Source organism: Hibiscus syriacus, unplaced genomic scaffold, assembly GCF_006381635.1.
Source record: "Hibiscus syriacus cultivar Baekdansim isolate YM2019G1 unplaced genomic scaffold, ASM638163v2 tig00110904_pilon, whole genome shotgun sequence".
Classification (NCBI taxonomy): domain Eukaryota; kingdom Viridiplantae; phylum Streptophyta; class Magnoliopsida; order Malvales; family Malvaceae; genus Hibiscus; species Hibiscus syriacus.
Window position 1 is genome coordinate 319,896 of NW_024062907.1, and position 17,920 is coordinate 337,815.

At 32.7% G+C, this 17,920-nt stretch overlaps 1 protein-coding gene across 2 annotated transcripts; it reads left to right on the forward strand.

Moving 5' to 3' along the window:
* The first annotated feature begins 8,790 nt into the window (after positions 1-8,790).
* LOC120146285 (protein ENHANCED DISEASE RESISTANCE 2-like) lies at positions 8,791-17,655 on the forward strand. 2 transcript variants are annotated; one of them, XM_039159889.1, is made up of 22 exons: positions 8,791-9,312; positions 9,683-9,757; positions 10,280-10,333; positions 11,412-11,477; positions 11,660-11,763; positions 12,396-12,463; positions 12,547-12,663; positions 12,797-12,837; positions 12,943-13,043; positions 13,179-13,274; positions 14,018-14,082; positions 14,173-14,244; positions 14,321-14,476; positions 14,611-14,843; positions 14,916-14,964; positions 15,084-15,238; positions 15,338-15,439; positions 16,281-16,325; positions 16,409-16,549; positions 16,714-16,809; positions 16,905-17,006; positions 17,312-17,655. In XM_039159889.1, exons 1-22 carry the CDS (start codon positions 9,175-9,177, stop codon positions 17,417-17,419), a joined length of 2,184 nt encoding a protein of 727 aa, XP_039015820.1. In that variant the 5' UTR covers positions 8,791-9,174; the 3' UTR covers positions 17,420-17,655. The 2 variants fall into 2 exon arrangements, with proteins under 2 accessions (XP_039015820.1, XP_039015821.1); XM_039159890.1 differs by having other exon boundaries at positions 9,175-9,312; positions 14,925-14,964.
* Positions 17,656-17,920: the final 265 nt, after the last annotated feature.

The window sequence follows — 17,920 nt, forward strand, 5'->3', positions numbered from 1 at the left end:
AATAAGTATCATCTTAAGAATCGACGATTTATTTGTTTAACTTAAGGGAGCTTCAGTGTTTTTCAAGATTGATTTGTGCTCTGACTATCATCAGTTGAAGATACAAGAAAATGACATTCCAAAAACGGATTTTATGACTCGATAAGGCAATTATGAGTTTGTGGTAATGCCGTTTGGGTTGACTAATGCACCTGCAGCGTTTATAGACCTCATGAATATTGTATTTTAATCGTACCTCGATCAATTTGTTTTTGTCTTTCTTGATGACATCTTGGCGTATTGAAAGACAAATGAGGAGCATGACACCCATCTTGAGTGATTCTTCAAACACTACGAGACAAGAAATTTTATGCTAAGGTGTCTAAGTGTGAATTTTGGTTACCTGAAGTGGCATTTCTTGGGCATGTGGTATCTATAGAGGGGATTCAGGTGGATTCTCAGAAGATTAAAGTTATATTAGATTGGGAAGTTCCAAGAAATGTTTCTGAAGTACGCAGTTTCTTGGGATTGGCTGGATATTATCGAAGGTTTGTTAAGGATTTTTCGATTATTTTCTCCCCATTGACCAAGCTGTTAAGGAAAGATGTGTCATTCATTTGGATGAATAAATGCTAAGAGAGTTTTGAATCCTTAAAGAATATACTAACAGAAACTCAAGTGCTAGTGCAACCAGAATCGGGCAAAGACTATACAATTTATAGTGACGCTTCCCATAATGGTCCGGGATGTGTTTTAATGCAAGATAGAAAAGTAGTAGTCTATGCTTCGAGACAGCTTAAGCCACATGAGAAGACAATTTCCTTATCTCTTTGTACAGTGAAAATTCGAGGATGAATTTTTAAGGGGGAGATTTGGAATACCCCAGACATCGGGTTAGTGATTAAAGTGTAAGAATTTAAATATGGTGGTTTAATTTGAATAAATTGAAAAGTTCAAGAATTTTGAGAATTTTGAATAAAATGAATTTAAAATTTATTTTTAAATGATATTAAAGTATGTGGGAAATAAGGAAGAAAAAGCCTAGAACCTTTGAATATTTTCTCTTGTTCTTCTCTTCTACCATCAAACTCCATTGCCAAGGTGAGTTCTTTTCAAGTTGGTAAATCCTTTCATTTTTGGGTTGGTTTTGAAGCCTTAAGTGGTATAGAAACTTAAGGAAAACTTTGGGGTGAATAGAAACTAAGAGTTGGTGAATTTAGGATGAATTAGTAAAATGGATTTTTAAGTGAATTAATGAAATTTGGTTAGTAATTGATTCTAAAAGCATATTTGACTTGTCAATGGTGTGAATAAAAATTTAAAGTCTTAGAAATGATTGAGAACATGATTGAATATTTGGTATGATTTTTAGTTTTAAGTGTTCCATAGAGAATTTGGAAGTTAAAAGGTAATTAATGAATATAAGTTAGTTGTGATAAATGTTAGTAGGTTTAAGGGTTTGATTGGAGCTAAAAGTATAAGATTTAGGTGAAGTGTGGGTAAAAATTCGAAGTGAAAAAGGTAAATTCTAGGCAATGGTATCGGTACTGGATAAATAGTACCGATACTATAAGGGAAATTGAAGGAAAAATGTATGAATCGGATGAACAGTATCGATACGGATTGAAGTATTATTGATACTGATGTGGAGGTATTGATACCAAGGGTAAGGTATCGATACTGTAGGTAGAGATGAAATTTCAAAATACCAAAATGGTATCGATACTGAAGTGGGTATCGGTACCATAGAAGAGAAGTATCGATACTGTTGGTAGAGTACTGATATTATTCAATATGAAATGTTAAATTAGGAGTTTACGTTCTGTTTATGTAAGTACTAATTGGTTACCATTAATGGAAATTCAGTATTGATCTTGGACATATTGATGTGCAGATTTAGATCAAAAGCGTACCAAAAGAGTCGACACAGTATGATATGAACGAAAGAAAAAGGATTTTGTTTAGGACTTACGTGAGGCAAAGGTGAGTGCAATTTATTATTTTATATTAGATATGAGGACGGCTTGCGATAAGACAACGTCAAAGGTTTTCGATCGAAAACAGTTTATTTATTTTATGTAATATTTTTATAATGTTTTACATAAATTATATTTATAAAGCATTGTTATGATTTTTAGTAGTATGTGAATATGACATATGTGATGTGTTTTATGTGAAAAGTTCTACGCGAATATATTCTATGTGAATATGTTGTATGTGGTAAGTGATAGTTTGAACAATATAAAATGAATTAATTATATGGTTAAATCCCAAGGTATATGTATGAGAATTAGAGGTATAGTTGGCATGCCAAGAATCGAGGGTTCTACTCGTCCTTCGGGATAATTCTTCGTGGTCCTTCGGGACAAATTCTATGCGGTACTTCGAGACAAATTTATACGGTACTTCGGGACAAATTCTATGCGGTACTTCGGGACATATCTATGTAGCACTACGGTATATTCTACGTGGCACTTTGGTGCAAATTATATGAGTAGTGGTGACTGCAATTATAGTGCACAACCTCAATGTACTCAGATACCTTGAGTTCTCAGTAATATGCATTGAGCTAATAGAATAAAGTGATATAAATTGAATAATAAGTAACAATATACATTATTTTCATGAAGGGTATCGTGAATTCATTATGAAATGTTTTATATGGATTGAATAAGCAAATATTTTTAAATGTTTTATTATACTCATTATTGCCTCACTAAGTCAACGACTTAGCGTGTGATTGTTTCACACGTAGGTTCAAAGAGATCAGGAGATTAACGCTAGGAAGGGACATCACACGGTTGAAGAAGATCAGATCAGAACAAATTAAAGTATAGGTTATTATAATTTTGTAATTTTGTTGGCATGTATCATAAGGTTTTTAAATTGTAATGCTCTGATCAGTTTTGTAAACATACTATTTTACATTTTGTAAATTATCAAGTATTTATTTTCATTGTGAATCTTGAATTTTCAATAGTAACTTTATTATAAGGGTTTCACCACTTTACTACCGGTTCAATGAGTTTTAAAAGAGTTAAATTTTTGAAAAGTCAATGTGACACCTCGGATTCGTATCCGGATCGAGTACGAGTTGGGGGTGTTACATCGCAAGTTGTCCTCAATCAGAGTAATTAAATAAATAAACTAGAATCATTTGAACAATTTACTTATAAATCAAATATAAGCCTCACTAACTTTAAATTTTGCTTTCACTACACAATTTATTGAAATTTTACATTCTGGTAGTTTGCACTATCTTCAAAGAAATATTATTATGTTTTAATATATTTATTGAAAAGCTATTCTATTTGCACCACAGAAAACTAGACTCAAATATGAATCTAACCATATAAGGTACTCTGTCTTGTTTTACTTGTACAATTTATAGCGAATTTTCAAAGTTGACTAATAGAAGTTGTTTTGGACAAAATCTGTTGTCATGTTTTCTGACCTATCACTGATTAAAAATTCATATATTTTTTATACTTCTTGAAATGAGTTTCCATTTGTTCTAAGAGAAACTATATTGATATAAGAATACAATGGTATAATATTCATCCTCTAATAATTTTTTAGAATTTCTGATAATTTTCTAAACTTACTGTTCAAAACATAATTTATAGGCAGATTTTGCCAACTAGTATCTTTGACTTATTTACTAGTTCTATTAGCTTACTAAATAAACATATAAACTTGAATCACACTTCACATAATACTAGGAGCCACTTCTTAACGTAACTCCGACACTGGCTAATTGCAAGCCAATGTTTGGTCGAAACAATATATAAATGAAATGCATTCACCTTTGCCTCGCTATCAAATCTTCTCCACGATAATCTTCTCGATCAGACACTTTTTCCTTCCCTTTAAAGCTACTTGAATCACTAAATTTATAGTGGACTGACGATGTCATATAATAACATAGAATATTCAAACTATTTGTTAGTATCAAACTAACATAATCTAAACTTAAATATAAAATTCGATAAAAATAAATCCGATACTTAAATTGATATAAAACTAAATCGTACTTCCATCGTAATTTCAAACTTCTCAAAATATTCCTTAAATTCAATGAATATTTCGTTTCACTATCAACTCTTCAACTCTTACTAATTTCATAATCCAACCACTAACTATGAATTCTTTTTAGAATTCATATAAACTTTCCTATTTAATCCATAATGTCCCTTTACCATTATGATCATTTCACATTAATCGCATAAAATTTCCAGCACCTCAATAAAATTAAATCAACACTTAAACATTCAAAAGCTTGCAATTTCATCCTAAACTTTCTTAAGCTTTTCAAATTCAACCACACAACTTGATAAACCTAGAATTAAATCTCAACTTAAAAATTAAAACAAAAATCAGCATATTAAATAAATTTCCAGCATTACAATAATTTACTCAAATCACATTTAATAAACTTAAAATCAAGTCTTGTAACACCATTTACCCATATACGTTTCCTTACACAAGTTACAGGTGTCGCATGACTTAAAAACATTTCTTTATTTGCAAACCCATCAATTTTTGTTTCTAAAATAAAACATTTGTTAACTTTCAGTAGTTACAAAAATTTTAAGATTATAACATATTACAATAACCGTAAGACAAATACATTCCAACACATTTTTATAAGTCCAATACATGCCATCTAATTATCAAAAGTAGACACAATTGTCCTACAGTTACTGATGAGTCAACCTTGGATTGATGATCTCTGCGGCACTATTTACCCTGCTAGTCTTAGCTATAACCTACGCGTGAAATCAACACACGTTAAGTATTTACTTAGTGAGGCATAAAAATATAAATGAAGTGAAATTCATACACAAGTATATCATGACTATTAAAATACGAGCTAAATTGTATAATTCATAATTAACACCATTTTAGTAAACCAAGTTTCTTTCATATAGTCATCGAAATTATTCTTAGTATGCCCATCATACCTATCTATCTGTATTTTTCCAATTATCCTTTATTTTTCCCAATGTATGTCAAATGAGAATATAAGGTACATACGTTACACCGAAGTGCCGAAATGGAAATTCACAAACTCATTATGAATTCCATGGATTGCAGACATAGTGCCAAAATGGTCATTCATAAACACATTATGAATACCATGGGTTGCACATTTAGTGCCAAAATGCACCGTTATGCATTAAACAAAATCAATCGATAACTTATATACATAATTGTATATCGAAATGGTAATTCACAAACTCATTATGAATACCATGATTGCACATATAGTGCCAAAAGTACACATAATACTGATACGAAAATGCACCATTATGCATTAAACAAAATCGATCGATACCGTCATACATGAATATGTCGAAATGCACCTATAACTCTCAATGCACATACAATGGGCTTTTAAGTCAAATTCACAGATTTAAACATTTCTTTCTGCAATATCGATAACCATTGAACAACATCAACATTCATCTATTCATTTTAGAGCAGTTCATACTCTAAAACTTATTCATAATATCATTCCATAAACATTATGCAAATATATTAAAATACTGTAAAACATACTTTTAACAAAACATTCGAGGTTGGCTCGTCGCTAGTCTTCCTCATCTCATATAAGTACAATAATTGCACTTACCTTATATGCCTCACTAGTATGCTTTAATGATGTCTGACTATTTGCAACTTTATCCTTGCCCTTTTTCTTGCTTGTCTTAGGAGCTTGGTTACGATCTACACAAGCATCCATAATTATACATACCATACAAATGTTAGTATACTTTCTAACATTTATACTTTTAATAATACTCAAAAGTATTATTATTTTCAATTTCTATTAAAATTCATCCTATCTAAAAATTCAGGTTCAATAGTATCGATACCCCTATTATGGTATCGATACTTCTATACTATGGTACCGATACTCCTTTCAGTATTGATACCATTTTTTTATTCTGGAATCCATAGCATCGATACCTTCCTCTTAGTATCGATACCCACAGCAGTATCGATACTACTTGCATCTGTATCGATACTGTTCGTCATATTTCCTCAAATTTAAACCTATAGTAATGTTCTTCCAGTACCGATACCCTTACCAAGATTTTTAATTTTTCATACTTTACCATTTATTCAATTTAATCCTCCAAATTTTAAAATCCTTTTATTATGGTCACCGACCTGATATTTAGGGTATTACAAGTCCCCATAATATTGAGACTTTTTGAATTCCACCCTCAAATTTTACCAAATTTTAAATTTGGTTCCAAACAACTTTCCAACTTAAATTTCCAGCATTTTCAACTATAAAAAATCAACATTAACCCTTCAAATATTACATTCTTGCAATAATATCACAATTCTCAAAACTTGTATATTAACACTTTTACTAACTCAAGTGTAGGGATTTAAAAAGCTTAAAGATCAACCGAAAATATGCCAAAATGGGGGTGAATTGGAATTTAATATTTAGGGAGTAAGGAGTATAAAGATAAAGGAAATTTTCATAATGATTTATAGTGGTTCAACTTCTCAACTAAGTCTACATCCACTACCTTAGCTCCTCACTAAGGATTTTCCAACAAATTCACTAATTTGTTCTTTCTTTTTCAAGGATCAAGAGTAACCTTTACAACTCCCTATCTTTTCAATTGGCTAAGATAGAACCAAAACCCCTTTTACACAAAAGGAAAAAGATGTAAACATGAAAACCTCTCTAAGGTAGGTGTTTACAAAGATTAGGCTCACAAAAACACAACTATTTACCAGAGAAAGAAAAATAAGAATTAAAAGATATTCTCATGTGTTTGGTTTCTTATATAGGTATTCTAACCCTTCTTCAAGTGTCCTCAACTTGTTTTCATATGTTGGAATGAGTTTGTGGTTATTTCTAGCTGTTGGGGATGATTTGGAATCGTTGGGGATAAATTCTCTACAAAATAAAACTACGCAGGACAGGGAGTATCGGCACTCCTTTAATGAGTATCGATACTACCTTTATAATTTTTAAATCAACTAGCTGTTACTAGCCATTGAGCTTGACCAGTATCGATACTATTCTTCATGGTATCGATACCACTTTGTAAAGTAGTATCGATACTCCTTTGAGTATCGATACCTATTTTGCATTTGGAATTTGAGCTATTTGAAAACTACCTGGTAGTATCGATACTACCTTGAGAGTATCAATACTTCTCTTACCTTTGGTATCGGTACCACGTGAAGAGTATGATACTGTTCATGCAGTATCGATATTGTTCGTGCATATCGATACTGTAAGAACAATATCGCTATGAAATATTAGTACCAAATGATAGAAAATTTCATGTAGATTAATTCTCTAATTCATAAATTCGTCAAAAAATCAATCATGTAAGCTTAAATATAAAAAACAAAATGTTTACCTTTGAGAAATGGTGGTTCAGCCAAGTTTGAAGACGGGGTTGATTTTGTGCTAATTTCTTGATTAATCTAGTATTTATTAACCTTGAAACATGACACTTTAATAATATAATTGAATTTAAAATTCAATTAATGAGAAATCCCAAAAATTCCATTAATGAAACTTGATAATTACCGAATGTCATTGAATTATCTTCCATTAAAATATTACTTAGTCAAATATGAATCAACATGACTTTGACTTTTCACTTTGGCAATGCAATTTTCAAAAATTGCACTTTAGTCACTAAAACTCTACTGTTTGACCAAATCTAAAAAATTACACTATTCTAAGTCAAATTTATTTGATCTAAAATATGAAAATAATTTTTGCAACTATTTTATAACATCCTTAAAAATTTCATAAAATTTCGGTTCAATCTGATTATCTGATTTCAATACTGAACTTTATCGTTTTATAGCTATTAACACAAATCTCGTACTGAAAATCTGATTACCAAAAAAAATCCTTGTTTTAGGCAAAATTGTTCATTTACGGGCTAAAATCTATAACTTTTCAAAATTACATTTTTGGTCTCTAAACTTTTACAAAGTTTATACTTTAGCCCTTAAACTTTTAAAACTTACATTTTAGTCACTAGTCAAATTTGGGGTATTACATCTATAATATGAATATGCTTAAAATTTTATGTTAGGAAATGAATTTCTAAAATTTGAAGGTGAGATGAACTTATAAAATTTTAAATGAACAAAAATATATTATCAATAAAAAAAATAAAATATTTAAATATATGATAATTTAAAATTTTAAGGGTAACTACCTCACTATCTCTAGTCTACAATATATATGTACATTGTTAATAGACTAATTTTTTTTAAACAAATTCTATTCCCTAATTACTTACCCTATTAAAAAAATAAAATGTATGATATATTGTTTTTTAAATTTTAAATATTTTTAACTTTTAAATGATACAATCGAAAATAACATAATAATTGGAGATAAAATTTCAATAAGAATAAAAATAAACTTATTACTCATTTACTATGATATGTTTGAATTAATTTGACAAAAAAATAGAAACTCGTGATAAAAACATTAGATTCTTTAAGTGAGATTAAGAGTTCGAATTTTGACGTTTGCGAATGAATCAAACTGGGTTGAAAGGATAAGTCTCTATAATATATGTTCTAGATTAATCGATCAATAGATCAGATAACAGTAGTTATATCAAAAAAAGAAAATATTGAAACGACTAAATTAATAAATGTGAGGGACCTGAAAGATCATTCTACCTAAAAATAGTATGAAAATCCAGTAATATAACATAATTCCTTACCGCCCCCATTCTCTTTCTTTCTTTCAAACTACGCTCTCCATATTTTCCAAAGAAGAAAAAATACGCTCTCTATTTTCTTCTCTTTCTTTTCATTCGAATCTAATTTAGTTGTGCGCTGTAAGCTTCATTCGATCCCGTTTGCACTCGTCTCTTTTCTCTCCACTTAAGTTTACTTGTTTTCATATTGCCGCGTTTCTTTCTTATCTCTCTATCGTAGTATACAAAATCAAAATTCGCTTCTGTGATTCCCGTGTTCTCCGCAATGTTGAATTAAGAGAACTGTTTTTGAAATGAGAATTTAGCATCTCCGATTCTTCCCAATTTCAAAGATACAGTGACTGACGATTATAGATCGCATGACTTAGTCGGATCTGATCTCGCGGATGCAAAGATTACGATCTAAGCTTCCTATTTTGTTTAGTAAGTTGGAATTTCGGCTGTTTTCGAGAGGACGAGAATGTCAAAGGTGGTGTACGAAGGATGGATGGTGAGATATGGACGAAGGAAAATCGGCCGTTCCTTCATACACATGCGGTATTTCGTGCTCGAAAATCGGCTTCTGGCTTACTACAAGAGAAAGCCACAAGATAACCAGGTCTTTAACTATTTTGTTTTGGACTTCTTTATTTTGCTTAGCCATTTTTAGCTTAGAAAATTGGAGTATTTTTAGTATTTACTTTTGGGTTCAGAAGAGAGAAAAGTTGCTTTTAAAATGTTAAGAGAAATTCGGTTTTCTTTAATATTATTTTCAGTAATTAAACTTGTATTTTTTGTGCTGCTGTGCTTTTAGCAAAAGCAGGAGCATCTTGTTGAAAAGGTGTCTGATATCTCTGAATTCTCGCCGTTTATGAAAAGTGAACCGATTAATTTCTATTTTCCTTTTTATAAGATTCTTTGCGTTTTTTTTACTATTCGCTTTTGTGCAATGTTGTTAACGATAAAAATTCTTGAGTTTTCAAAATCAGGTTCCATTAAAGAGCATGTTGATAGACGGAAACTGTAGAGTGGAGGATCGAGGATTGAAGACTCACCATGGACACGTGAGTTGTCTTGTCATTTGTATGTGTGTGTTTGCTTGTATTCTATTTTAACCCACCGTTGTTATAATGGTAATAGTGCACCAAAATGTTGCTGTCAGTAGCCATGAGCTGAGAATGTCCTATATTGTCTATACATAAATGTATGTGAACATGTGCGTAAACATAAGCATATAATCAAATCAGAAATAATCAGCATTCTTTTTTTCCTGGCCAAAAAAATCAGCGTTCTTATGCCAATGATTGCTATATTTATGTTGTTTTCTGCTAGTGATTTGATAATCTCCTTTCTGACCAACTGTATTGTTTATTTGCTTAGTATATTTTACTTCTCTCTTCCCCAACCTCACTCTCTTTTGTCGAGAGATTCAAGCTTGCTCTCACTTACTGTCTCTGTTTCTGCTTGACTATTGACCACTGTTATGTTCCATTAAGAGTTATATTCTGGTAGAAGGTGAAACGTATTCCTTCAGATAGAATTCATTTATTCTTCATTTTGACTTTCTCGCGGTTTTTGTTTTGCAGATGGTTTATGTTTTATCTGTTTACAACAAGAAAGAGAAGTCCCACAGAATTACGGTTTGTTCTTATTTTAGTTTAGAGGAAAATAGCAAATTAACGTGTATTCTTTGATGCTTACTAACCTCGTATAGCTTGGTTGGTTATTCAATTTGGAGAAATTAAACATGCTTTTGGCTTCTTTTCTCTTAGGCTCTTACCTGCCACTGGGAGGGAAGTTCCTAGGAATGAAGCCCCATTGCTACTTTTCTATCACCAAATTACTTTTTTTTATAGAAATAGAGTAGGCCTCATTAAAAACCCCCCTTCATAACCTCCATGTTACAACAGTAGTGTGAAGGACATTGGAAGGAGGAAAAGAGTGCCTAAGAATTTATTAATATAAGAATAATACAAAGCCAAATCCTTACAAACTTCTGTTACAACATAACATTTAAAACTCAAACTAACTACACTAATACAACCAACTCAGAAATATAACAACCTAAACACACAACCTATTAATCAACCTATTCCTTCTTTAGCTAATTTATCCGATCCCCAATTAGCAGCTCTCAAAATATGCCTAATAATAATATCTTTACTATCCACTAGGGAAGCAATATCTTTCACCAATGACTGAAACATAGGTGTACATATAGCCGGATTTTTTATCCACTTCAGAGCAGTAAGGGAATCCGATTCGAGGATAATCCTATCACTAAATTACTTATATCGTGTACTTTGACAAATGAATAGTGGTTTTGGTGGTCCTATGCTGAAGGACTTTGGTCACATTAGCATAGATTGATAATGCACTTGGTTTACTGTATGGACATAAATTTGGGTTCCACTTTGTTTGCTCTTGATGGTTTGATACATCCTGAATTGAGTTAGCCTCTTTGATGAACGAATTTATTGTTAAATGGAACTGAAAACTTTATATGATGAGGCTAGAGTGGTATCTGTTGTCAAAGTAATACATGTTCAATTGGCATCGTGTTTCTCTGTCATTGTGAAAGCATCAGTGACACTTTTTTTGAGAATTACTATATGGCCTCTGTGATCCCTATGTTTCCTTTCACATCCAGTTACAAAATCTTATGCTTTTGAATTTTACGAACCTGAAATAAATTCATGTCTGCGTACCTCTTTCTAGATGGCAGCATTCAACATACAAGAAGCCCTGATGTGGAAGGAAAAAATAGAGTCCGTAATTGATCAGGTGCATCTCCAAGTTTGTAACATAATTCTTGCTTTCTTTCCCTTTTTCAGATTTGCATTTTGATGTTAGGGACTTAGGGTCATATTTTTATATTTTCTTCGTGAATGGAATATGTTGTTTTTATATGTTAATCTGTTACCCAGATTGTTTCAATTGTCTAGATATATTATTTTCATGTGCAGCATCAAGAGTCACAAGTTGCAAATGGCAACAAATATGTTTCTTTTGAATATAAATCTGGGATGGACAATGGGAGGACTGCTTCTTCATCAGATCATGAAAGCCAGTAAGTGCCTATTTACCATCAGGTTTCTATTTGCTGTTGGCTATGTTTGTTAAAAAAAGTGAATGTTGTTTTTGTGGTGGGTCTGGTGGGTGTGGGGCTCTGGGCTTTCAAGCTACTTGGGTTCCTTGAACTCTTTGGATCATTCAATCCTCATGAGTAGAGGGTTATTTTCATAAATGTGTGGGCGAAAGAAGAACAATTACTTGTGTGTTATGTTTTGTATGATTTCTTTCATGTCTCACATCTTCCCGGTAATGCAACTTTTAAAATACAACAATGGATGAATTCTATAAATATTTCACTGTTGGAACTTGGAACAGTTAAATATGTTTTGCCAATTTCACTGTCAGCCCAGGTCTTGTGTGACTACTTTGCTGGTTATAGATGAATATCAAGTAGTAAGTCATCCTTGAATCAATGCATGATTGAACTGCCTCTCGAGTTTACTGACAATCTGAATAAAGCCCAATTCATTTGATCTAGCTCTATACAAGGCTGATTGTTAAATTAAAATGAACTGAATTACCTTGTTTCTCATTTGTTGTTGGCATATTGCCTAGTTTCTTAGCTAAATGATAAGACAAGTGATTAGTGATATTTAGCCAAACTTTATTTCTTGATATTTTCTTCAGGTTTAGTGCCCAAGAGGATGAAGATGATGCTTCTCCAGATTTTCTCAGGAGAATAACAATTGGAAATGGTTCTTATTTGATTTCCTTATCGCATATTTTTCACATTATTTAGTGCAGTGATCAGAAACACAACATTTATATAAAATGTCAGGTCCCCCAGATGCAATATTAGACTGGACGCAGGAGTTTGACTCAGAATTATCAAATCAAAATGCCAACAACCAAGCATTTTCGAGGAAACATTGGCGCCTCCTTCAATGTCAAAATGGTTTTTTAATTTAACATTCCATATTTTTTGGCTTTAAAGTTCAATCCAAGTACAAGTAGGCTTTCGGTTATCACAATGTTGCAGTGACATCAATGGATCATTATGAACTTGAACCTTTTACTTGATATGACAGGACTTCGCATTTTTGAAGAGCTTCTTGAAGTTGATTATCTTGTATGAAACTGTTTCATTTCTTGCTCTATGCCATCTCTTTGTTTATCTTCTCAGGGCCTCAATATCTTATGGGTGATAATTATAGCTTATATTTTCTTTATGTAGCCAAGGAGCTGTAGTAGGGCAATGAAGGCTGTAGGTGTTGTGGAAGCTACTTGTGAGGAAATATTTGGTCTTATAATGAGCATGGACGGGACTCGATTTGAGTAGGTTTCATATATGTTAAAATTTATACCATTTAATTTTCTCTACACATGAGACAGATGTGTACCGTTGTCTATCCACTGAATTTGTTACTGTTCAAAAGTTTTTTGCTTATTTATATTATTTACCTTCTGCAGATGGGATTGCAGCTTTCAGTATGGTAGTTTAGTTGAAGAGGTAGATGGGCATACAGCTATACTTTATCACAGGCTTCAGTTGGACTGGTTCCCTGCGTAATATATTCCCTCCAATTTAAATAATTTCTGTTTTCATTCAGTGATATTTATCTTTTGAAGCAGTGCCAGCATATTTCTGTTTTGGGAGCCAAAATTCTTAGGAAAACACAAATCAGAACTTCCGAACCCCCTTTTATCATGTTTGTTTTTTTTTTTTTTATGTGAGGCAAATTTTGGTTGTGGACACTATATTTTATCTAACCAATGCATTTAGAAAAATCCGAAAAGGGAGCAGGTAAAGAGCTAAGTATGCTGGATGCATGTTGGTAAGCACGAAAAGAAGGAATGAGAAAAGATAAAACTTCGTTGTATGAATAAAAGTCAGGAAGGGGGCATTGAGCAATTGGAACAGAAACAATAGAAAAGGTCTAGAGATGGAGAGAAATGATTCTTTATAGGTGCATTTACAAGAAAGGAGGAATTGGATTTTTTTCTTCATTATGGTTGTTTTTTTCTAGCTTTGATATTTTACTGAAGTATTGGCTTGTAATTTAGAATGGCTTTTGATAAGATTGGTGAGAAGTTTTTTTTTGATAAGAAGATTGGTGAGAAGTTAGTGATATTGCCTGCTAAAATTTCTTCATATAAACCTTTGTATGAGCATACTTGTACGGGCCTACTTATTGTTAAGCTTTAATTAAAACACTTTTTTCTCTTCATTGTGCATTGTTTTTGCAACCTTTAGAACACTTATAAAATTATGCTTAGATTTTTGTATGTATGATTTCATATTTTTGCAGGTTCGTATGGCCTCGTGACCTATGCTATGTGCGTTATTGGCGTCGAAATGATGATGGAAGTTATGGTAAGTCTTTGCAAATTTACTTATGTAACTATATATTTATTTTCTAGCTTCAGATATTTCCACTTTTCTTTTGTTTCGGTTATGGTGCAGTTGTGTTATTTCGCTCTAGGGAGCATGAGAATTGTGGCCCACAACCAGGATATGTGCGGGCTCATGTTGAGAGTAAGCTTATGTGAATCCCTTGGCTGTGTTGAGACTTGAAAATGGGTACTTAATTTGTAGTGTATAATTTTCTCAGGTGGAGGGTTCAACATTTCCCCTATGAAATCACTGAATGGAAAGCCTAGAACACAGGTGCAGCATCTCATGCACTTTGATTTAAAAGGATGGGGCGTGGGTTATATTTCATCATTTCAGCAACATTGTCTTCTTCAGATGTTAAATAGTGTTGCCGGTGAGTCTTGTCCAAATAAACAGGTTGAAGAAGTAAAAACGAATGGTGTGAGGGGATGTTAAGAAAATGTCATTCCTTGTTTTATTCTGGCTCTACTATTAACCTTTTTTAAACATTGTTTTAACTTATTACAGGATTGCGTGAATGGTTTGCCCAAACAGATGAGAGAGGTGCTCCTCCCAGAATCCCAGTTATGGTCAATATGGCCTCATCTTCAGTTCCCTCAAAGAAGACTCAAAAGATAAATGAGTTACCTGTTCCCCCTGCTCCTTCACTTGATCAAACAAATGCTGCAAACCGAAACTCTGTGTTGATGGATGAATACTCCGATGACGATGAAGATCAAATGCCTGAGACAGAACAAGAGGTTTTATTTTACCATTATCTTTATATATTTTTTACTTGATTATTCCCAACTGTAGGTTTCTTATTTCTTTAAAATTTTCAGGCATATCCAACTAAAAGTGACAATGATGTCAAGAGAACAGGTGTGGTCCTAAAAATGTTATATTGGATTCTTTATGTGATTGGATTTATGTGATTGGATTAGATAATTTTGTGGGACTGACTTATCTTATCAAATATATAATATCTTTATGAATTAAAGCCCTGGAAGAAGAATCAATTCAGAAAATTGATTTATCGTGCTTTTCTGGTAATCTACGACGTGATGACCGTGATAATTCTCGTAACTGTTGGACAATTTCTGATGGTAACAATTTCAGAGTCCGCAGCCAGCATTTTTGTTACAACAAAACAAAGGTTCTCATTCTTGTGCTTGGTTATTCTAATGCACTTTGCACGTCCAAATCAGTAACTTATGTTTTTGTTTGTTTTGACTTCCCCCAATATGCAATGAAGATTCCTGCAGGGAAGCATTTAATGGATCTTGTTGCTGTTGATTGGTTTAAAGACTCGAAAAGAATGGATCATGTTGTTAGGCGTCAAGGCTGTGCTGCGCAAGTGAGTCTGAGAACTTACCTTTTATGTTGTTTGCCTTTGTACTGTTCTGCTTCACTTCAGTAAGCTGTATCTTACTTCCATAGGAGGCTGATTGTTACTGTATCATTGGTATATTAAGTTATTTCTGCTTCATTTTCTATTCTTGGTCTCTGTTATGCCGCCATTTAAGCCTTTTATTTGGAATCACGGTGGACATTGTGATGCACATGGGAAACAAATTTGGTTGCATTGAAATTGATTGATTTACTTATATTTTTTTAGTTCCATTTCTTGTTGTAGTAACTCCACAACCTAAAATAGTTTTCATTCAGATTGCATTCAGGCTATGCATGTACCAGATCAAAATCTTTTTGTCAACTCCATTGGTTAGGTTGCTAAATGGAGGTAGGATAGTCTTCATTCCTTTGCCCACCCTATCTGCATGCTCAGACTTGAAGCTAGGACCTCAAACTTTTGTCTAATAATATTTTGGTGAATAAAACCCACGCCCTTTAAGCCTATCCGCTTTATTTATTAAAAATAAATAATTTATGATAGATTTTGTACAAGGCTAAACAGGAAAGGCTTTTTTTGGTTGGAAATGAAGTAGGATTAACTTGAATCAATGGAGTTAGTAGAACTTCAAATCAGGGTAACATGTTTATATTACTGCAGTGATCATGCTAACTTTATGTTGTAAAATGGATCAAGTTGGGAATCACATTATGCTTACAAGAACCACGTTCTGTCTTGACCTAGTTTCTACGGTTAAGGTTTTCTTTATGTTGTTGCAGAAAATCAGTTAATTCCTTTGTGGAATATATATTTACAGTTCTCTGATCCTTGTTGCTTCTGTTTGTAGATTGCTTCACAAAAGGGGCTTTTCTCTTTGGTCTTTAATGTTCAAGTAAGTCATCATGATGCAGGAGGTGTTTTATATTGTTAGTGATGGATCTGGACGCTGAGTGGATTATGTTATTTTTGCTCCAGGTTCCTGGCTCAACACACTACAGTATGGTGTTTTATTTTGTAACTAGGGAACTAGTACCCGGTTCCCTTTTGCAGCGATTTGTTGATGGTGATGATGAATTCCGCAATAGCAGGCTGAAGCTTATTCCATTGGTGCCAAAGGTATCTCTCTTTCTTCATTGTTTTTGGATTAAAGTTCAAATCAGGATGTCTGAGACTGTTGGAAGCAGTCTTCATTCTAATTGTCCCTCCATCTTACTTTTCGTCCATTGTTTGCTTTACTCTTATAAAACTTGTTCTTGAATCGTTCACATTGAATCTTTCAGGGATCATGGATTGTGCGACAAAGCGTTGGGAGCACCCCTTGTTTGTTGGGAAAAGCCGTTGATTGCAACTACATCCGTGGTCCCAAGTACATAGAAGTAAGGATCCTTATGGTTGCTTTAATACCTAAATGTAGCACTATGTAAGGATCTTTGTGATTGATATGGATCTATCTGTTCGTTTCTCTATGTAGGTTGATATCGACATAGGTTCTTCTACGGTTGCTAATGGAGTTCTGGGGCTTGTCATTGGTGTAATTACGTCATTGGTGGTTGACATGGCTTTTCTCGTACAGGTATGCTTCTAAAACAGAACTCACCCCTTAACCCTGTATTGATCGGCTATACAATACGATACACTGACTTACAAGCAATCGGATTTAGCAGGAAACAGCAAAAATGGTTGTTTTCATTACTAGTGACGTGTTAGGGGCAAAGAGTAGAATCATAATAGTTTTCAGATAATATTTTAACTGTACGGTGCAGGACAGGGGAATTGAAGTCACATTTATGATTTACTTGTAGCCAATTTTATGTTGGCTCAATGGTTGCAGTCTTTTTTTTTTTTGAAGAAAAATCTTTTTTCTTTTCTCTACTTTAGGCAAATACAACGGATGAGCTGCCGGAGCGTCTAATTGGTGCAGTGCGTGTCTCTCATATCGAGCTATCGTCTGCCATAGTTCCGAAGCTCGACACCAATCCATCGTGATTGTTTTGACGGACCAACAGCTGATTTCATACGATTTATTTGTTCTGATATCCATATTTCCATTAGCATTTAATGTTTATGGAAGAAGCCATCACATTTTCCCCCTTATAAATAGGATTTTCTAAAAATGTAGTTAAAGGAAGATGAAAATTTTATTAATTCAAATAAGGGAAAATAGAACTATGTTCAGTAGAAGAAATGAAGAGGGCGGGCGCTTTGCACGTTCATGCATCTCACATAAAAGCTTCAAAACTACACCTTGCTTTTAATTCAATTTAACTAGTTTGTGTTATTTATTTTTTATTTTTTGGAGTTGTAGTTTGAGGATGCATAAAGCAATTTTTGTATTTTTTTTGATTTTTAATTTTTTATGTACTTATATTTTGTAGTATAGTAAATTTATATAAATGAGAATTAAAATATATATTTCAGAACATTTAATATTCAAATCAAGCTGAAAATCATTTTTCATATTTACAAGTAGAAAATCAGTTCTTTAAA